This window comes from Micromys minutus (assembly GCF_963924665.1).
Source record: "Micromys minutus genome assembly, chromosome: 12".
Taxonomy (NCBI): Eukaryota; Metazoa; Chordata; class Mammalia; order Rodentia; family Muridae; genus Micromys; species Micromys minutus.
The window spans coordinates 53,982,695-54,005,197 of NC_137981.1; the positions used below are offsets into that span (position 1 = coordinate 53,982,695).

General features: G+C 46.9%; 1 protein-coding gene across 1 annotated transcript in view; it reads left to right on the forward strand.

Moving 5' to 3' along the window:
* PTK2B (protein tyrosine kinase 2 beta) overlaps positions 1-22,503 on the forward strand; it is a 116,028-nt gene that overhangs the window by 45,420 nt on the left and 48,105 nt on the right. Inside the window, exon 2 of the mRNA XM_080926465.1 lies at positions 16,199-16,439. Within this exon, the coding sequence (XP_080782591.1) occupies positions 16,236-16,439 (204 nt within the window). The 5' untranslated portion in view covers positions 16,199-16,235. The remainder of the gene's footprint in view (positions 1-16,198; positions 16,440-22,503) is intronic.

Below are 22,503 nucleotides of genomic sequence, written 5' to 3' on the forward strand. Positions count from 1 at the left end.
CCAAGCCTGAGTGAAGTTCATGGTTAGAACTTCCAGAGGGAGAGCTAGTGTCTGCAAGCAGAAAACTTCAGCATGTCCCAGGAAAAATCTGTTGACTCTGATGGTGCTATAGATGTGAAATGGGAAGATTATAGGTTCTCTTAGCAAGATGACTTTTCATCAAAATGCTTATGGAGATGCTTGAAGGAAGGATCTGTAATCATGACCAATATGACACATGGGAGGCATCTATCTATCTGGTAATTTCAGGGAAAGACTTCAGAGAAGAGACAAATGAAGGAATTGAAAGGGTGTTTCATTACAGCAATGTTTCTCAACCTGTGGGCCAAGACCCCTTGGGGGTTAGCCAGCTCCTTCCCAGGGGTCACCTAAGACCATTGGAAGACACTGATATTTATATTATGCCTTACAACAGTATCCAAATTATACCCATGAAGTAGCAACGAAAATAATTTTATGATTGAGGGTCGCCACAACAGGAGGAACTGTATTAAAGGGTCGCAGCACCGGGAAGCTTGAGAACCAGTGTGTTACAGGGCATTGAGAGGAAAGCATGCTTCCCAGGAAAGCAGCATAGCCTGGAATTGGGGTAGTTTTATAGGCAGCTTTAATGGAGAGAGAAATACTCATGAGAAGATCATAAATATTAGTTGAATCTTCCCAACTGTTTTGGGTTCTGTTCTGTTTTCTGGTAACCATGATCTCAGCCAGGGTCTTTGGGAGTTTAATGTCTCTGTCCTCAAGTTTTACTTTCTTCTGAAAAACTGAGGAAATCAAAACCCAGCTGGGATTTCCAGTGGCCACCAGTCCCTTGCTGCCACGTTTATGTGCAGAGTTGGCTGTTTTCCACAGTATCTGCCATCCTTCTCTGGCATAGGACACGAGACTGCATGCTCTCCTATAGCAGACCTTCCCTCCCCTTTATCTCTTTGTGCTCCCTTTCTACCCACTCAGCTGCCACATCCTCCCTCCCATAAAGGCCTCTCCCTGTGGCCAATGATTTTAACTACCAGGGTTCACTTGGGAAAACCTCTAAAGCCTAGACAAGAAAACATACTTCTGGTTTCATTGAGCTGGAACCCTCACAAGGGGGTCTTGGGACTTCTGCAAAAGGCTTAGAAAGGAGTGATGCATTCAGTCCCTTGAGGAACTAGACTATTGCTTTAAGGCACTGTGAATATTCACACCCAAAGTATTGTTGGGCAATCATTCTTAGCTAATCTGGGCTTTTATATGAAACAGGAATAGGGGTCAGATAGACCAGCGGTCCTACTCAAGCCATCCAGGTCTCTTTCTGGGTGTCAACTGATAGAGTATAAAATCTTGGTGTATTTGGTGTGTGTGTGTGTGTGTGAGAGAGAGAGAGAGAGAGAGAGAGAGAGAGAGAGAGAGAGAGAGAGAGAGAGAGAGAGAGAAATCTAGAAATTTCTCAATCATCTAGAGAGAAGTCTAGAAGTCTTGAAGACCCTGAGCTGAGCTCCTGGCTAAGGTCATAACTTCACACTTACCTCCATGTGCCACCCCTCCCCCTCTCCTTCCCCCTCCTCCCCTCCCCTCCCCCACATACACATCTAGTTTGCCAGAGAAGGTAGTCTATACCATTCCTCTGAGCCCTCTGCTAGGTTCACTGCCCTTCCTCCTTTCTGCTCTGTGGTGAGCTGTAGCGAGGTGAGTTGCTATTCTTTTTCTGACTTCCTGTGCTCTTCAGAAACCTTAATGAAACAGAGGCCAAACGCAGCCTCTGTTCCGTGCAAGGAAGCTGGAGTCACAGTTTTTGCAGGTAAAACCCTGGATTCTGTTTGTGTTCCTGCTAGCATGCTGCAAGGGAATGTGAAAGGCTTAGGGGGAGGGGGCTGGATGTAGGGTGCAGGGCCTTCACTATTTTCATACTTGGGTCAATATATCTTAAGAGGTGGCCAAAATAATTCCAGAGAAGTGTCCACTGTTGAATCGATCTAACATGGAATGGGAAAATTCAGTTTTCTGTCTCAAATAACTGACTTCAAGGCTCCGTGTGTTCTCAGTTTACACTGTGGCTGTAAACATGGAAAATGAGTTGTGTCTCAACTGTGCAGCTTTGAGATCCTGTGTCAAGGTAACAGAGGATGTCTGACTAGCCCACACTCACTGCTTTCGTTTTAGGATAGACTAGAGTTGGTTCTGAATGAGGCTCTGGGAACTGTGGATGGAAGTCCAGTGGAAACACCATGCTGGTTTTCTTATCACGTCCCTTCCCTTCTTCCTTCCTCCCTCTCCCTTCCCTCTTCCTTCCTCCTGTTTCCATTTCCTTCTCTTCCTTCATCTCCCCTTCCCTTCCCTTCTCTTTTCTTTCTTTCTAAGTTCAGATAAACTGATGACGTCTCTTTCCACAAACTCTCATTTGTAGAGCTTTGCTTCTGGGAGATTCTTTTCCTACACACCCCCAGCCGCCTGGCTCCCCACTCCTATGCCTGGCTCTGGGTCCATATGACCATTTTCTTTCATGGCTTCTTTGCTACCTCCATGCTGTGGAGGTTTCCAGTTGGGTTTTTCCCATGGTCTTTCGTTTGAGTTTCTAACCAGGAACGAGAAGTCCTGCTACAGTTGGAACAGCAGTCAGGAAGCTACCATAGAAGAGTTCACATGGGTGAGAGAGGGATTGCTGTCTGTCAGGGTCTGGCTCCTCCCTACTTTGAATTCTCAGAGCTAAAGTTTTAGATGAGCCAATTTCCCCCAAATTTTCTGAGCTCTGAATAACTGAAACTACCTGTTTCTTTTTTTTTTTTTTTTTTTTTTTTTTTTTTTTTTTTGGTACCCATTTCCCAGTAGAAGGCTTGAGTAACAAGACACCAAAATAGAAACTACTAGGGTACTCTGACGTGAGGCCCCAAGACAGCCAGGAAGGCCTGAATTTATGGGTTGCAACCCACTGAGCTCTATCACAACTCAGCCTTGATGAGCATCACACTGTCAAGGGGAGTCATGTGGCCTGGGAACTTGGGGGTTCTGGGATCCTGCTAATTGGTTTCCTAAATTCAGTTCTCACCAGGGAAATTAGGGCCATGCCTAGGACTCCTTCCCTTCCTGGGAAGTGTTAGAATTACCCAGGATGGTAAAGGCAGGGAAAGAGGGAGATGTTGGGCAGGGGAGACAAAGTTTCAGCAGTACGGAATGAATGAGTCCTAGAGCGCTAACAAGCTGTGACTAGTCTTGTAGCTTGTGGTTGATAGTCACTGAGAGTACATCTCACCCCTCTGCCTTCTCCTCCCTGCCAGATGGTGACTGTGCAAATAGATGAATATGTCAGCTAGCTTTGCCATAATACACCACACTGCACACCCTAAGTATACACACAATTTCAAGTCTAGGCTCAGTGTGTGGCTCCATGCATAGCATTGGTGGTGGGTGTGTGTATGTGTATGTGGGGGGTGGGTAACAATACTTTTTGAGTTGTTATTTTAATATACTGGGCTCATCCTGTGGGTGCAACTGCTTGTCCATAGCAGGGGTACGGGGGAGAGATTCTGTTACCTATGCTATTTGCAGAAATAACTCTTTTAGGAAGCACCAAGGGGCATAAGGACAGAGAGTGCTCAGCCACCCGAGGCTGGCGAGAATAGGAGGTACAGGATGGAGAAGGATCCTGAAACACGATCACACACTCAACTGCCGGACAGTGCTTAGAGTCCGGAATGACTTTCCATGTCCCAGGTCTTTCCTCCCAAGTTCTATCAGTTGCCTGTCTGTACCGTTTATACCAAACCTCAGCTTGGATTGGATTCAGAAATGCTGCTTGCTGCCTAGCCTGGCTTGGTACTAAGAAGACTGGCCACTCTCCATGGTCTGTGTGGAGAATACAGGAAGTCAGACTGTAAGAAAGGGGGCTCCAGGAACAGGCAAAGCTTTATGCATGTGGGACAGACAGTACATATCTTTAAATACATTTAACCAATATAGCAGCAAGGGAGCTTAAAACCGTGTAACTGCATGGGATTCTAAATGTGGGTGTGTTTTTATGTAGTTACAAATTCAGTATGCAAATTCCATTCTCTGTGGCTTAACATTTTTATATACATCTTTTCATATACTACTACTCTCGTATTTTTATCATGGCTCATTGCTATGTTATTGGTACTGCTGAATTTTTCTTCTGAGCCTTTTGTTCTGGTTCTCATCATTTCCCTGTGGTAAACAGTACAGCAGTGAGCATCCTTGTACAAATGATCTTCCTTCACCTCAGACCCATGGGTTGGATGGGTGAGCTTTAACTGTCAACTAGATACAACCTAGAAAGATCTAGAAATGGAATCCCATTTAAGGAATCACCTAGATCAGAGTGACCTGGGGCATGTCTTCGAGAGATTGTTTTAATTGCTAATCGATGTAAGGGGGCACAGCCCACTGTGGGCAGCACCATTCCCTAGGCAGGTGGTCCTGGTCTATATAAGAAAGCTGTATAAGAGAGCATGAGCCTACCTGCCAGCCAGCAAGCAGCATTCTTCATGGTTCCTGCCACACTTCATCAAATTCCTGCCTTGACTTTTGCAGCAATGGACAGAAACATGAATTCTTCAGCCAAATAAACAAACACCCTTCCCCATGAAGTCACTTTCTGTCAAAGCACTCTTATCAAAGCAATAGAAGTGAAACTAGGATATGGGATGTGTTTCCCAAACCAGGTTAGCAGGTGTGAGTTATTTAGTATTTTTAAAGTATTATATTAAAAGTAGTATATTGCTCACCAGAAATCCAGTTCTGAGTAACTCACCACCCATCAGCATAAGTTTCCCTCCCCCCCCCAGGGTCTCTTAGCTCCTTTAAGGAGTTTGCAGTTGGTTTCTTAAAGGTCATTCTATTCAACTTTTTAACCAGAGGGTTTCTCCGCCTGTTTTTAATTTCCCAGTCATTTCACACACAGGTGGCGTCCTGTTTGCCTGAGGAGGCATCTGGACTGTTGCTTTAGTTGATTCACATTAGAAGGAAGGCTGATTGGGGCATCATGCCGTTTGTCGGCTTCTGTGTCTGTTTACACAATGCAGAACTTTGGTGTAGATGGGATTTGTAGACTGGCAGACTGGAGGCTGACAGGTGGAAGCTTGTTCTAGAGGATGTTTTTGTGGGATGGGGAGGGTGATGTCTATTATGAAAATCTTCTGTTTATACTTTATAGGGTTTTTTGTTTTGTTTTGGTTTTTTAGTACTCGGTTTTCTCTTTTTTTTTTTAAGTTTTAATTTTATTTTATGATCATTTTTTCCCCCTTTTCACTGCATGTACATCTGTGAGAGTGTCAGGAGCTCTGGAACTGGAGTCACAGATGGGTGTGAGCTGTCATGTGGGTGCTGTGAATTGAACTCAGGTCCTCTAGAAGAGTAGCCAGTGTTCTTAACGTCTGATCCATCCCTTCAGCCCCTTGGGCTTTCTTTCTATTGCCATTTTTAAAATTAAATATATGGATCACATTAGATCCCTTAAATAAAATTCGGTGTATTCATCTCACTCCCCACACCACTCTGATGAAGGCCTACATTCCTGCCAGGGCTGCCCAGCTAGCAACAGACAAACTTAGGGGTACTCTAGGAGTCACATCAGAAAGGCAATGTGCAGCCGAGCCTTTGGCACATCTAGAGCTGCAGATCCCAAAGTGGAGCTGAGGCTGTGTATCGACTCAGTGTGGTTAAGAAAAGTAAGTTCTCATCCGGCTTCTGCCTCTTAAGAAAGGGGACCCTAAGGTGGCTGTCTCCGTCAGTTCCCCTTAGGCTCAAAGTGGGAGAGACATCTGCCTTGAGGACTTCAGCAAAGTAGTGAGAGCAAAGACCCTCATGCATGCAACGCAAGTACAGTATTGACTAATCCATTTTCCCCCAAGAATCTGTTTTGGTCTGTCATTAATTTCATCTCTCCCAATCTCAGCTTGAAGTTTCTCATTCAGTAAGTATAAGCTCTCTACATGGAGTTCAAAGGCATGGGCGGGGCCAGCTAGGCCACTCCTCTTCCCCCTGCTACTGTCTCATGGGCATTTGACCAACAAGAGCTGTTTGAAAGCTTCTGGCTTCCCCTGCTGATCATCTGGCCTGCTCATTTACCTCTCAAGATGACGGGATGAGAAGTCAGTCAAATGCCCACACAAAGCTCTGGTTGCCTATGGCTCCAGGCTTCCCCACCCAAACACCAGTCTTGTGTTCCAAAGGATTGGAAGTGGTGGAAGTGGAGCCGGCAGGGAGAGTTAAGCCTGGGTTGGTGGATGCCAGTGTGTGGGTTCTGCAAGGTTCAGCTCAGAGAGGAGCAAGGCCATGGCCTGGCCCCTGCTTCCACACCACGCGCCAGGCACCTTTCTCCCTTGCCAGGCTAGGCAGAGAAACCACTGAGTGAATCAGGGTGAGAGTCAAAGGTCACAGGGGGCTAGGAGCCTGTAACTCTGAAAATTGTCCTCCTCGCCTCTCAACTCTTAGGCCATCCAGCAAGGGAAAGCCAGACTGCTCTCTCAGAAGCCAGTGGCCATTTTTGTCTGCCTTCTGGGAGATCGTACCAGTTGACCATGATGGAAATCGTTACACCAGAGAAACTGGCACATGCTATGAACCAAGGCATCCCTGTGTCCTGCCTGCTGGGAGTTGAACACTCACCAGGCTTTATCCTAACCGCCTCTGCTGCCTCTGAGGTCATGCAGTGAGTCACCCTATTACCAAGTTATAGTTATTAAAAATAAAAGCCTTCCCCTACCAGATGAAGTTCAAATTCTTTAATAACACGTTGCCACTTTCTGGTCTTGTTCCTCAGTGACCCCTCTCCCACTCTTATCCCTAGCCCAGTATGTCATTTCATTTCCTGGTCTTCTAGGTCATATTTTCCAGAGTCCCAAAGCCCAGTGGGTGGCAAGCAGTACACTTAAGGAGGCTTTTAGACCCATATCATGCTATGACTTGGTGTTTGTATGTCTCTCTGTGTGTGTTTTTGCTTACGCGTATGTGTGCACATGTACATATACACACAAGCGTGCACTAAATTCTTTTGGGTTATGGATCTCTGTTGGATAGAAATCCTCTTTTCATGGCTGTTTGACTTCATATCACCAAGCTCTGGTATGGCTCCAGAAATTCAGAAAAGTGGAGAAAAGGAGACGAGAGGCAGAGGGGGAAGGGAAGGAAGAGGAAGAGAAGATGGGAGGAAAGAAGAGTAGGAAGAGGAAAGGACAAGACAAGCACCAGCTAAATACCGTTCACGAGCGGGCAAACAGGGAACCTTTAGAATTCATTGTCCTTATCGTGAGGATTATGCTGGTGTTTGGTTTTGGTCTCTGTGCACATGTGTGCAGCTGTGTGGTCATGTGTAAACAGGCATGTAGAAGCCAGAGGTGAGCCCGAGATGTCATTCTACAGAAGCCTTGATCTTTTTGAGACACAGCTTCCTACTGGAGTTCGCTGACGAGGCTAAGCTGTGAGTCCCAGGGTCTTCCTAGCCCTGTCTTCCCAGCACTGGAGTTTTAAAGTGTGTGTGTCGTATTCTTCCATGGGTGCTGGGGACTGAGCTCAACTCCTCATGCTTGTAACAGTAAGCACCAGCTGGGCTCCCTCTGCCCCTGCATGGCTTGAGAGGGAAGCTCTTAAAAGGGAAGGTTTTATTTATTCCACAGCTCAGTCTGACCTGAAACTCATGGTCTCCTCATCTCTGCCTCAGTGGCGGCGTCACATGCGCCCCCATGAATGCTAGAGATTGTGGAAAACAATGGAACCCAAAGGTCAAACAGGAGGGGGATGGATCTGGTCAGCAGCAAGGAGCAAGCCTTGCACTGGCAGGGAGAACAGAGGCTCCCTTAACAGGAAGGTGAAGCGCTGGCTTTCTGGAGCTCTCTCAGGCTCTTTCCAGAGCCCCCTGACCTGTAGGGGAGGCAGGTGTTGGTAACAGAAGGCTCCAAGTGGGTAATGGGTGCGGGGGTGGGAAGCAGAAAACGTGGGGGAGTCTCAAATGCTTTCTGAATTACGCTGAATTATAGCTGGCACTTAATCACAACCTTTCCGGGTTCACTCCTTTGCCTGGAAAGAAGGGAAGGGATTAACCAAATGACAGGTTGGGAGGGGGTCCCAGAGCTGTAGAATGCTGGCCCCACAGGAGCCTGGGGGCTGAAAGAACCAAGTCAGTGGGGGCAGCATGGAGCCTGAGGCACAGCTGGGTCCAGGGCTTCAGGAATGGCTCCCCAAGACTGCAAGGTCATTGCAATTAGTTAAGTGCCAGTGCCCAGCAGGCCCTGAGATAGGAAAGGCGGGCCTTCCCCATTTTGTTGATGTGGAAACAGCCAGGGGAAGTGAGTCAGAGACGAAGTGGAGACAAAGTGTGCCTCTCGTGACATTCTGACTTCAGCTGGTCTGAGTGGCTGGCTCTTGGGCTCTCCTGTGGGGCTTCCTTCCATGGGACATGCTTCTTCTGTATTCTCAGGTCAGGCAGGGGAACTTGTGTGGGCAGAGCGGGAACTCGGGGTGGGGGAGGCTTTCCAGGTGAACAACAGATGGGCAGGAAGGTAGTCTTGGTTATAAAGGCAGTCTTTGGGCTGGAGAGACAGACTGGGCTGCAGAAGCCACCACATTAACTGCTAAGGTGGGCTTTGAAAACCTGGCTCTGTTGTTAAATTAGCTTTCCAGCTCTTTCTTTAGCTAATTTCCAGACACAAACAAACGTGTATTGCAATGCCTCTGATTCTTCAGAAAGACTCTGTAGATAGATAACATTAGCTTCTTGTCTCAATAGGAAAAACCAGGCCTAAGAAAGGTCACCTGATCCAGGTGGCATAACCAATAATCCACAGAGACCTCAGACCAAAACTGCCAAAAGCTACTTCTGGCATTTCATAAAGGAATGAGCACTGTGGCAGAGAAGAGTGTGTAACTTAAGAACGAGAGGATAGCTTTCAAAATGAATATATTCAACACTGGACATGGCAGCCAGTACCTGTAACCGCCACACGCAGAAGGCCAAGCAGGAGAGAGTGGAAGGCCAGGGCTAGACCGGGTCTTGTACATGGTCCAGGATATGTCTCAAACAAACAAACAAACAGATAAACACGTGGTGACATACACCTGTGCTCCCAGCATTTGACAGGTGGGACCAGGAGTGTCAGGAGTCTGAAGTCAGGAGCTGGGTAATGGCTCGGTGGGGAAGGGCACTTGCTGTGCACACATGAGTTGTGAGAAGCTGAGTGTGGCTGCATATATCTGTAGCCACACCAAGGGGCAGAGACTGCACATATCTGTAAGGACACCATTGAGGAGCAGAGACAAGAGCTCACTGGACAGCTAACCTGGCTGAGGTGAGTTTGGGGTTTTGTGAGACTTCACCTCAAGGCACTAAGGAAGATAATAAATAAAAAAGATATCCAATGTCCTGCTCTGGCTGCATGTATCCAAATACACATGCTTACCCTCTCACAGAGGGGTGTATCCAGACATACCTAACACTAAAAGAGAATTCAAGGTTACCTGCAGCTGCATAGCAACCTCAAGGCCAGCCTTGATACTTGAGACCCTGCTTCAGGAAAAGCAAAAGCAAAAACTCAAAACAGAACAAAACCAGAATCGAATTCACTGGGCTACGGCGTGAGTTTTCTGCATGACTCTTACATTTCAGAGTTTGTGGTAGGCACATGAAAACACTGTTGAGGCCACCATCTGTCTCCCAACCACAATTTGGAAACTCTGATTCACGCAACCTCCATCTCTAACCACCAGAGCCGGTCAGTGGCTGGGCCTTGATACCCAGCCCTCACTAACAGCAGTGGACGCTGACACACCAACCTGGTAGCTCTGGTAACTGGGGTTAGTCAGCAGCGCGGTCGGCATGATGTCAGGAAGATGAATGCTCACCCATTTGACTCATTCAGATGTGGGTTTCAAACTTGTCCCCAGGACTGCTGTGCCACATCACAGGGATATCACTCATTGTGGACTTTGGAGTCAGGCATCATGGTAGCCTCAAGTCTTTGAAACTTACGGGCTCTGTGGCCTGGCAAAGCTGACCTCTGTAGGCCTCAGTTTCTTCTCGTAGTGTATCAGGACAATTCACATCTGCAAAATTATTTTGGGTTACTGTGTGAACTCTCTGGACCGTAGTTGTATAGGTTCCACAAGAGATAACACTGCCTTACAATGTCCACCCGACATTCAATCCTGTTTCCACCCTGTCTCCTTTGGGCAGGTAGATGACTTGCCATTTAGGAAGAACACAACTGAGTTTCTTCCAGAAGATTATTAGGGACTCAGAGACTCAATAGGCCCCTGAAGTACCCTTTGAAAGGTTGAGCCAAGAAGTTCTTGTAGCCAATCAAAATGTTTCCTGTTTTAATTTGGACCCATTTCCTTGTGTTTGTTATTCTTTGGCTGTGGCCTAGGAAGTACACCGAAGCTTACGGTGGCTCAGAGCCAAGGGGTCACTGGTACTGTGGTATGGACATGCCTCGGACACCACTTGGAGGGCCGAGAGCTGACTAGGATACAGGGTGGAGTGATCACCAGCACTGGGAGAGCCAAGTCTGGAGAAAAGGGTAGGGCTTTGGCTCATGAACTGAGCTCAGGTCAGGGGACTTTTCAAAGCTTAAAAGCCAGAAACAGGGGAAGGCTACAGATGAGAGATTCAAATAACCAGGAGGTGCGGGCCAGTTCCTTCACCAGTGAATGAGTGGCCAGTTTGCCGCTCACCATCTCATCCTGACTAGGAATTCCGTGGTACTCACTGGTAGCTTGAAGTCATCTGTGATGGTGGGGAAGGCTGGAGGTGCATGCTTCCCCTGGAGAAAGCACCTGGCGGATGAACCAAATACGGAAAGGTGGCAGTCATGTAAGATTTTAGAATATAGGCAAGTGATAGCCAGGGAGTGATTTCCCTTTGTGTCCTACTACTACTGGGCTCTCATTCCTCCTCCCCCTTCACAAGTCTTATAGAAGGTAAGCAGGGTGCTATCATCCCGTGTTGTAGGAGGAGAGAAAGAGGCTAGGAAAAGTCCACCCATTTGCACCGGGGAAAAAGTTTTCTTTTTAAAGTTCTGTACCAGATCCACAGGCAGAGTGAGCGAAGAGATTGGTGGATCCAGGTGAATCTGAGACGATGCGGACAGGCTTTTCTAAACACTGCCTTCTGATAATTCTGCTTCGGAGAGTTTGGGGCTCCAAACCATGCAGATTGCTGTCGGTGTAGGGGAGTCTGGGCAGTTTTCATGTGATAATAGAGATGTGGGCACTGCTTTGTGGACGGGGGTCTTCGCACTCAAATTCTACGTTTTCATTCTTAGTTCTTAGAGGACCAGTGGAGACGGGGTAGTTCGGGATTGTTTCTGGGTTGGTGACTGCTGCCTGGCACCTCTGTTACTGCAGAGTTTTATGTCACCCTACCCTTGGGGCAAGACTGTCTTGGTGTGAGAGTGTGCATGTGTGTGCCTTAAGGTTTTTCTGGACTCTATAGCCATTCTGCCAGTTTCTCCTGCAAATGTGTTTCCCCAGGACAAAATGCAGAACCGACGGTGCCCACCCATGTTAGGCTAAAGGTAAAAGCAGGTTGTGGGTGACCAGAATGACTTTGCTAACAAATTTCTGTCAGCGCCCTGTGGGCCATGAGCTCACTGGGCCAGGGGAAGCTGCTGAAGATAAGAAATCCACATCCTCTGGGCTTACAGGCAATGACTGACTTGTCGGCGGGTGTGGGCTATTGTTGCTCAGAGGTAAACCATTAGTGTTTGGTCATGGTCAGGATTTGGAGACAGGATGCTCACTGTGCTAGACACTGCTTGGTCAGGTTGGGAGGTGGGTGGGGCTCCCAAGTACACCAGGTTGTAGTTTCTCATTGTTATACATGCTTATATACATCATAATACACATAAACACACATACATGCATGTACACACATATATATACATGCATAGGCTTATGTCTATGCCTATACCTATATATATATATATAGGTATATATATATATATATATATATACAAAAATCATATATACACACACACACTTGACTTTTAAGAATAGTTTTAGGCTTACAGCATGTGCATATGTGCATGAGTATTTGCAAATCTGTTTATATACATAAGGGTAGCACATCTGTGCCGGAGTATGCATGCACAAATGCACATGCGCATATGGAAGCTTGAGAGAATCCTTGGGTCCTAACCATGGGCCTTTCTTTGAAATAAGAACTCACTGACCTGAAACTCACCAGGTATGCCTGTATGGCCCAGGTATCTTCCCTAACAATAGGATGATAAACATGAAATGTCACCATGCATGGCTTTTAAACAACAGCAACAACATGAGTTCTGGGGATAGAGCTCGGGTCCACATGCTTGCACGGACAGCACCGCCCCAACTCTTCTCTTCAGTGTGAATGAGAGTTCCTTGTGTGGATACCGGTTTGCCCATCCACTCATCTTGGCTGATTCCATGTTTTGACAATTACAGATGACACTGCCATTAGCCTCCATGAGCCGGTGTTGGTGTGGCTGTTACGTTGGGTAAATACTTTGGGAGAGGACCCCTTACAGAGTAGTAAGGGCTGGCTGCCCCGTTCACGCCCCTCCCCAATTCTTATTGCAGTGGTCTCCCTGTCTCTGTTCTGAATTAAATCAAAGCCCTGCTATGGGAGCAGCCATAGCTGTGCAGGCTCAAGAGCATCTGAAGGTCTCATTCCTGGGTCCCTGACACACTGCCCTGGCTGTATCGAGGCACAGGCTTCAGCCTTCTGCTTTACCTACAAGCAGGAGACATTCCTCATCACTCGGTGACACATGACATATGGCCATGGAGTATTTCCCAGTTCTCACCGTTGAATCTTGAGTTTTACCAATACATCAGGCCTATTTAAGAATTCTCTCCTACTTCTCCAGCATTTCAGGGGCATCTGAGGTGTCTAGGATGTGCCTACAGATGCTGCAGCCTTCCCAGCGAAGATGCTCCCTAGACTCAAGGGACATCTGATGGGCTCACTAAAGATTCCCACATACACCCCCTGCTTTCTTCATTATGGGTGCTGAGGGGTTGCCTTTTGTAAGCTGGATGTGGGTTCAGTGTTCTCTCCGGCATTGAGTCTGTGTTTATCTTTGCTGCGTCAGGTCTCCCAATGGTCACTCATGGGTCCAGCCATTGGCCTTCACTGCTAGATACTAACATTTCTGTTTTGATTGTTTTGTGCCGCTGTAAGTTCCAGAGCCAAATTTGGCTTCCAAACAAAAGGCGTCTGGGGGCTTAAAAAGCAAGCTCAAGGCACCACATGGTCAGGTCCGGGTGACCTTCAGATGCAACAAAACAAGAGTGACAATCCCACTCATTGGGGTTCTATATCTCAACATTTCTACCTGCCATACCAGCCCCTTGGGGGTTAGAATTTGAGCGTCTGAGTATCAAGGGACTCTTGCATTCATGTCCATTGCAGATAAGGTCAAGTCCTGGGATTGCGTGTTGCAGATCACTCCATTTCCTCCCTCAGATGCCGGTCTCAGAATCCACCTTTGGGAAAGCCTTGTGTACAAATCACCACATACAAACAGAAGCCTACAGACCAGCAGATCCTTAAGCCGGAGCGCAGCCCTTACTGGATTACGTGCAGTTGCTTGTTTGTACTCCTGACTAGGACTATGCTATTTAGGGACAAAGTACCCCCCCCCCCTCATCTTTTCAGTCCTAGAGAACCATTGCCATCATCCCTCCTGGGTCCCCTCAGGCCACTTGCTACTTATTCTCCCTCACCTCCCCAGCTGCCAGCTCTGCATCTTTGTCTGAAGACTTTCTGACTTCTCCCTTGTGCAGAACTGACAGGAGCTTGTGGGAACACTGAGTATACGAAGTGGAGTAGAAATAACCCCCAGATCTCCCTCCCTCTGAGTGAGATATACTTTATCCTGGGCTCTTCAGCCCTTCCAGTTCCCTGAAGACTGAAGCTGGGCTTGCCCAAGGTTCAGTACTCAGCACACAACCCTCTTTTTTCCTGTCTTTCCTTCAATGCCATATTGTTCTATGTTTCTGGGGTGTTTCCTGAAGATACCCCTCAAATAACTCCTGAATTCTTATAGACCAAGAAGAATTTACATGGATTGTTACTGTAGGGTAGAACAATAGGGCCTAGTGTGTGTGTGTGTGTGTGTGTGTGTGTGTGTGTGTGTGTACAGAGAGAGATATGTCCATCTATCTATCTAGATAGATAGATATACAGATATATAGATAGAGAGGGGGTATACATAGAGAAAAAGAGAGAGAGGTATACATGGAGAGAGGTTTATATAGAAAGAGGTATACATAAGGACAGGTATACATAGAGACAAGTATACAAATTCAAATACTTCTAGAAATATTGTTCTTCTAGCTGTCAGCCTTACACTTCCCCTTTCTGCCTGCCCCACCTGAATTCTTACAGTGTCTCCTTTGTCCCTTTCTAAAACGTATCTCCTTTGTTGTTGTTGTTGTGTATATACAAATGCACTTTCAAGGTATGTGTGCACATGCAGGTAGAGGTAAAATTTGAATGTCTTTATCCTTCAGTCTCCATTTTATCCCTGGAGACGAGATCTCTTGTGGAACTGAGAGCTTATGGATTCAACTAGACTGGCCGGCAAGGTCTGAGACCCACTTTTCCTCTCCACAGCCCCCAAGTGCTGGGGTTATAGGAGCACATCAGCATACCTGGATTTTATGAGGCTACTGGGGATCCAAACTCTTTGTACTTTATTGACTGAGACATCTTCCCAGTCAGTACTTTGTTATTTTGTTTTAAAAGAATGGTTCCTTTGAGTGATGACTATTCAAATCTTTCAGTATAAATAAATAATCATAGGCTGTGTCGTGCTTCTAAAATACCTGACTCCATATTTGTATTATAAAATTGCTAGCTCCGTTATTTTCGCTCCTGACTCCTGGTGTAGGCAGTCCCTCCCATAAAACCCACTCATATGAGAAGGCACTCCTTTTATCTCAAAGAGTAAGTCTTGCTCTGTAGATCAAGCTGGCCTCACATCTATAGCAACCCTTCTTCCTCAGCTGCCAATGCCAGCTTCAGGGACAGTGCTTGGAGGTACACGGGTGACCTCTGTACAAGCCTCAGCTGATGTTGCCAATGCATGATTCTGGAAGTTCTCCCACTTTATAATTTTATACTTTTGTTTATGTATTTTCTATCGTGTACGCATATGTGTGTGTGTGTGTGTGTGTGTGTGTGTGTGTGTGTGTGTGTGCAGGCACCCATGTGCAGTACAAACTACTCTCTGGAGTAAGTTCTCTCCTGCCACCTTGTGGGATTGAGGATGGAGCTTGTGGGAAGCTCAGGCATCTCTCTGCTGAGCCATCTCAACCACCTAACGCCCTGCTTTAGATCGGAAGGAAGTCAGTCTTTGATAGTTCTGTTGGATGCAGAGGCTGGGTTCAAACAGCTGAGATTCAGGCTGTATTATGGATTACAAGGATCCTTAATTTACTGCTGTATCAGGCCAGGCTGTCCTTGGTACTGGCTGCATCAAGCAGAAGCCCAGACTAGCTCTACCTGTCAAGCAAAACATCTTCCCACCCTAAACAGCAGGGGTGGGGTGGGGGGTGTGAAACTGGGGAAGTGGGGGATGGGCTGGGAGGGTAGCCAAGGGGCTTTTCCCCTGGGCCAACCTTTCTGTGATACCTGATACTCTACACGGTGAGCTCCTATGAGGTTCAAGCCTCCTACATCAAAACTCTAACTGGTACTGAGGTTCTGGGAGGACCACCCAAGCTAATATCCTGGACCCTATCTGGACTCTTTGTTGTCTTCTCTATTCATTCCCTTGGGGCCACCAATACCCAAGTTCTGTTTCTTTTCAGCTTTTCCCCTCCACTGTGGTTCCCCTTCTCCTATTTATCACGGCCTCACTCCCTGCTTTTTCTGCTCTGCTGTGTCACGCCACAGCCGCCTCCTCTCACAGCTGCCTCAAGTGCTAAGTGTGGGCCTCTTGCCTGGGAGCCAGTGTCGGAGGAGAACAGGAAAGGAAATGGGGCTAGAAGGCAGAGCTAGAAGGCAGAGCTTGTCCAAGTGCACGCTAGATTATATACCTGGATTGTTCTTCCCACTGGCTCCCATGTTCCACAGCCTCCCGAGTCGAGGCAGCTGGAGGCCTTTGCAAGGAGTTTTCCAGGATAAAGAGAATGGGCTGTTGTACCGGTTGTGAATCTGGGGGGATGAGGCATGTGGCTTTCAGGAGTTCACTTTGTGGCTGTCTCTTTGTCTCTGCAGGACTGCGATGTGCCGGTCCTAGCTGCAGTCTGAGAGGATGTCCGGGGTGTCTGAGCCCCTGAGCCGTGTGAAAGTGGGCACTTTACGCCGGCCAGAGGGCCCCCCGGAGCCCATGGTGGTGGTACCAGTAGATGTGGAGAAGGAAGATGTGCGTATCCTCAAGGTCTGTTTCTACAGCAACAGCTTCAACCCAGGGAAGAATTTCAAGCTTGTCAAATGCACAGTGCAGACGGAGATCCAGGTAAGCGTGGAGGATTTTGGTCCTCCTTCTACTTCCTAGACAGATGAGCAACCCTTCTTGAGCCTAGCAACTTCCTCTAGTCTTGCCTGGGCAAGGCAGACGTTGGCATCAGGATAGACATTTCCAGCTTTCTGTACCAGCCTCCTTCAGCTGTGGGCGCAGGGTTACCCTATAATGGCCTGTTTTAACTTGCCTTTACTGAATGTGAACCCATGTGGTCAGTTTCTCAACATACATGCTATTGAATTCTCCCATGAGTAGACTCGGTGAGGACATAGCCATTCTCTTCCACAGAACTCTTTCATGATGGCCCTCAGACAATTGCTCTGGAGGGCTCATAATTTGAGCAAAGGAATTGGGTACCTTGGGGGAGGTCTCCCCAGGTCCAAAGGATCCAGATTGGCTCTATGTCACTAGCCCTTCTAAAGTCACTAGTGAATGCTTTCATCAGCACTGTGGTGGTCCTGGCTGCCAGGTCATTGTGCCGAGTCTTGCACAATGCATTGATGAGTACGCTGTCTCTTCCAGTTAGCATCCTTGCTACCGCTGGATAGACTCCTGTTTCCCATGGCTGATCTGATTAGGGCCCGCTTGCTCCTCACATGCTTCCTGGTGAGAGAATGTGTGTGCAGAGAGTAAGGAGGCCCTCTCCTCTGTCCTCTGCCAACACTCAAGTCTTCTTTGTGTGTCCCATTTCTGCACATACTTGATGCCACCCACCGCCAACTTAACCCATTTGATTTCCAAAAGTTAACGTGATTTCTAAGTTGCAGTGGGGGGGGGGGGATTGGGCACCGTACTGCCCAGTTTTGAAGACAAATGAACAGTCTTCAGCTATTCCTGCCAGGATGTGTTCTGTGGGTGTGGTGCTGGACAGACGGGACTGAAGCCGGGCCACCACTGTCCACGGGGAAGAAATGGTGGAGAATGGCTGGAAGGCTGTCTTAGTGAATAGACAGATTTCAAATGTGGCACGAGCTGTATTTCTAAGTATCTGAAGGAGAAATGGCCACAAATAGTGAAGGCGTGGAACACTCACCTTGGGAATGCAGAACCAGGGAACAGCATATAGTTGTTTGTTTGGTTTGGTTTCTAAACAGGGTCTTGCTGTGTAGCCCGGGTTGTTTTCATACTCACTTGGTAGCAGAGACTAACCTTGAACTCATGAACACCGTACCTCAGCTTCTCACGTGCTAGTATTACACATATTCAGGCTCCCACGCATAGTTCTTAAGCAGGGAGATCTTCCTGGGGTGGTGTGGTAGCTCTGCAGTTACTTAAGGACAGAGTGTACAGCAGGCTTGGGGAAAGGCTGATGAAGCCAAGCTTAAGAATGGCCACAGGTGTCTGAAGCATTCTCTGGAGGGCACAGGGACAGAGTGGATGACAGAAGATTGAGGTAACTCTCTTCTCCGAACTTATACCTAAGCCTTTTGGGTTTTCCTGCTTGCAGTGTTTCCTACTGTTGAAACGTCACCTTCTAATGCCATCTTGTTATTACAAGCTGAGACTTTAAAACCACCTGGACCAACAGTCATGAGAGACTCCATCTGGGTGGCTTATGTAGGCTTGGATCTGAAAGCTTAAGAAATCTGTGTGCAGATTTCCCCCAAGAGGACCGTGCCCACCTGTTGCTTTGTTGTAGGGACTTGAAATGATAGATGAGGAGTACCTAGCACATAGTAGGTCCCAGGATCTGGAACTGTTGGTGATCTGGTCTATCATTGCTCTGCATAGCTATCTCAGAGCTTTCAGTTTTCCATGGGGGGGGGACTTCATTTTTAAAATTTATCCACTTATCTGTCTTATTTTCTAACTTAGACAATAACTACATTTGTATTTTAAAATAGCATACAGTATTCTGCAAGGAGTGTGCCCTAGGGCTGAGGGTATGGCATCGTAGATTACATGCCTGGTGGACACAAGGTCCTGGTTTCTGTCTCTAGTACTATAAAAAGGGAGGAAGGAAGGCAGGGAGGGAGGGAAGGAGGAATGGAGGGAGGGAGGGGTGAAGGGAGGAAGGGAAGAAAGGAGGAATGGAGGGAGGGAGGGGTGAAGGGAGGAAGGGAAGAAAGGAGGAATGGAGGGAGGGAGGGGTGGAGGGAGGGAGGGAAGGAGGAATGGAGGGAGGGAAGGAGGGGTGGAGGGAGGGAGGGAAGAAAGGAGGAATGGAGGGAGGGAGGGAGGGAGTGAAGGAGGGAAAGAGGAATTGAGGGAGCAAGGAAGGGAGGGAGGGAAGAAAGGAGGGAGGGAGGGAGGGAGGGAGGGAGGGAGGGAGGGAGGGAGGGAGGGAAAGAGGATAGAACCAGAGGGAAGGGAAAGAAAGAAGGCAGGCTCAGAGAAGAAATGTATGCTCAAAGAAGCTTGGGAAACGCTTAGTTAAACAACGCTGAGGACTGGATAGTGGCTCAGTGATTGGCCTATAATTGGGGAGGCCTTCAATTCTATTCCTAGAACACACCCCCTCAGCCCTTCCCTGAAACTAATGAGCAGATTCTTTTGCAGCAAGACTTCTCAGAACCCTCAGTCTTACCTGACGAATTGCCGAATTGCCGAGACAGGGCCACAATGTGGTATTTTTCATTTGCTTAAGGGAATTAATCCTTCTTTTGTATAAAGGACCTGTTGGTTCTCGGGCAAGCCTTCTAAGACACATTTACCCCATCCCACCTCACCCCCCACTCTGTAGCAGAATGGGAGAGGCTGAGAGAGGAAGGGGAGTGGGCTATGGGTTGGGAGGTAATAGTTACTAGTAGCAGGAAGGAGATGTGGATTTGTACTGGCAGAGATAAGTCAATAGATCTGCATGTATCAAGGAGGTAGAGTCAGCAGAAACTGATGATTAATTAAATGTGGGAGGGAAGAAAAGGAAGGGGACAAAGATGACTCAGACTCTGGCTTGGGCAGCAGAAGGGTTGCTGGTGCCGTTCATTGGGGCAAGAAAGAAAGTCTATCCTGAGATTTCAGCTTCACGCATGCTCTGTTTGAATACTTTTTAAACACCCCTATGGAGGAACCTGGTCCTGCAGGTCAGAAAGATGACAGGACATATACAAGAGGATTTGGATGCCAACCTCGGATTGGATGCCAGTGGAGATTAAGCCAGAGAACCAGGCCATCTGTGAAAGAGTGGGATTCCAGCGAAGGTTATCAGGAAAGCCAGGTTAAGAGCTGGGAGAGAAAGAATAGTTTAAAAAAAAAAAAAAAAAAAAAGCAACAACCAACAGAGGTGGGGGCGGGGCCAAGAAAGGAATGTTTATCAGTGTGGGATGCTAAGAAGTTCTCAGTCAAAGTCAGAAATAGGTTCACAGACCTATGTGTCAAGAATGACATTTTTGCTGGGCTGTCCCACCACAGGAGGCCTTTGGTGTGGAGAGAGAATTAACCAATACAGCAGAACATTTTTGACCAGCAGAGGAAACATCATAAGGTCCTAAACTGAAAAGGCACATAGTAGGTTTGAGGTCATCAGTGCCCCACGATTGACAATTAAAGCCATGTTAATACCTTTGTTTTCACTCCATCTCTTGGGAGACATTGATATAAATGTAAACTATTGAGGTTGTTTTTTTTTTAACTTTATTTTAAAAATCAAAGATAAAAGAAACATTTTTGCATAAATATATACAAATACAATTGTGTCAGTGTTTGTTTTTTTTTTTTTTTCTTTTTTTTTAAGGTTTGATACTTTGCATTAAGGTCTTACTAGTTACAATGAGCAAAAAGTACATGTAAAACAGGATGTAACCGGGAATTAGTCAACGTTTTCTTGGTGTGTAAGGATTGAGCATGGGTTTTTTTTTTTTTTTTTTTTTTTGTTTTTTTTGTTTTTTTTTTGTTTTGTTTTGTTTTGTTTTTTTCTTGAACTTCACACAGTCTGTGAGTTGTTTCTGGGGCAGTTTGAGCCTCTGGTGTTAGCATCCCAATATCAGTGACTGCATATTATGTCTGTTCTTTTGTGACTGGGTTATCTCACTCAGGATGATATTCTCTAGATGCAACCATTTTCTTAAGAATTTGGTTAAGTCATTGTTTCTGATAGCTGAGTAGTATTCCATTGTGTAAATGTACCACAATTTTTTGTATCCATTCATCTACTGAAGGACATTTGGGTTCTTTCCAGCTTCTGGCTATTATAAATAGAGCTGCTATGAACATTGTGGTGCATGTAACTTTGTTGTATATTAGAGTGTCTCGGGGTATATGCCCAGAAGTGGAATAGCTGGATCTTCAGGTTGTTTTTTAAAGGCTAATGTAGGCTACAGGGCGGAGTTTGGTGGGAGGCAAGTATGGCCAGAGATCTGTGGAGAGATGGTAAGAGCATCAGTTAGGATAGCCATGAATATGGTGATACTGGTGATGGCTCCAGCAGTGGTAGGGGTGATGGCAGTGGTGGTGGTGGTTATGATGGTGGTGTATTGATGAGATGATAGTGTATTTATTGATGATGGTGGTAATAGTGATGGTAGTAATGGTGGTGATGGCTGGGGTGGTGGTCATGGTGGTGATGATGAGGCAGTGGTCTTTGTGATGGTGGTGGTGATAGTAGTGATGATGGTGGCAGTGATATAGTGACGGTGACAAATGATGCTGATGCTGGAGGCAGTAATAGTAGTAATGATGGCAGTAATTGCTGATGCTGGTGATGATGATGGTGCTTGTGATGGTGGTGGTGATGGTGATGATGGTGGTGATGGTGGTAGTGGTGATGGTGGTCATGATGATGGTGGTGATGATGGTGCTTGTGATGGTGGTGGTGATGGTGGTGATGGTGATGATGATGGTGGTGATGATGGTGGTGATGGTGATGATGATGGTGGTGATGATGGTGGTGGTGATGGTGGTGATGGTGATGATGATGGTGGTGATGATGGTGGTGGTGATGGTGGTGATGGTGATGGTGGTGATGATGGTGATGATGGTGCTTGTGATGGTGGTGGTGATGGTGGTGGTGATGGTGGTGGTGATGGTGGTGGTGATGGTGGTCATGATGATGGTGATGATGATGGTGGTGATGGTGGTAATGACAGAGGTAAGTGACTATGCTGAGGATGAAGGTGATGACAAAAGCTAACATTTTACTTCTCTCCCTCATCCTTGCTATCCCACTGACTTCTCAAAGGGCCCCTCTGAAACACATAGTGTTATTATCTCTACTTTCTATTTAAGGAAACTTAGTGCAGAGGAGTTAAGCAAATTGTTACTTAAGTGGTGGGTTTTGTTTTCAAACCCAGACAATCTGCCTCTAGAACATATACTCTTAACCAATTCAGTCTTTGGAAGGAGTTGGAAGTGAGAGGCTCTGATGATGGTGAGGAATGTGAGGGACATGGGGAGAAATGAACTGCAGCCTGACTCAGACAGGAGCCCATTGTCCGAGATCAGCACTGGAGGAAGCTGGCTGGAGATGGCGCATCCTCCACTCAGCCTTGTCTCTGAGCACATTTTCCTTCACATTTTCAAGTGGCAACATTGAAAACACAATTGGTCAGTGATTCTGGAGAGAGATTCAGTCTTGGTCCAGGCATTTGGATTGGTCGGCCTCTGGATGCTGGCTGAATGATATGCTGTGGATAAGACGATACAGAAAAGCGATCTGAACATCTGTCTTCTGTTCCACAGCTGTTGTTGTGTGTCTCCAATACCAGGCATCTTCACGGGGCATCAACAGTCTCCAAACACAGTGTAATTCCCTGTTTTTGTGGGGCTTCCTAACCAAGGCTATGACATTGATTCATACCCATGAATGAACCTTTTAAAGGCAATGTAAATGCTCTGATGGAAAGAAATGCAGCCTGGACAAGTGAGCAACACAGGGACGAGATTGGTCCAGGCACCAAGGACCAGCTTTGTGCAGTGCCTATTTGAGGGTATAGTCCCCTGTGTGTAGAGATGGGGCCCTGGCCCAGCATCCTTGCCTAAGATTCTCTTGAAGTTAGCAGCCTCTTCCTCCCCCTGCTTCCAAACCCCATGCTGTCTCCCCTATCACTTGGTCTTGACTTTGGTGAATTTTTCTCTTTCACTCTATTCTCTTTATCATCCTCCCAGTTCTCAAAATGCTGCC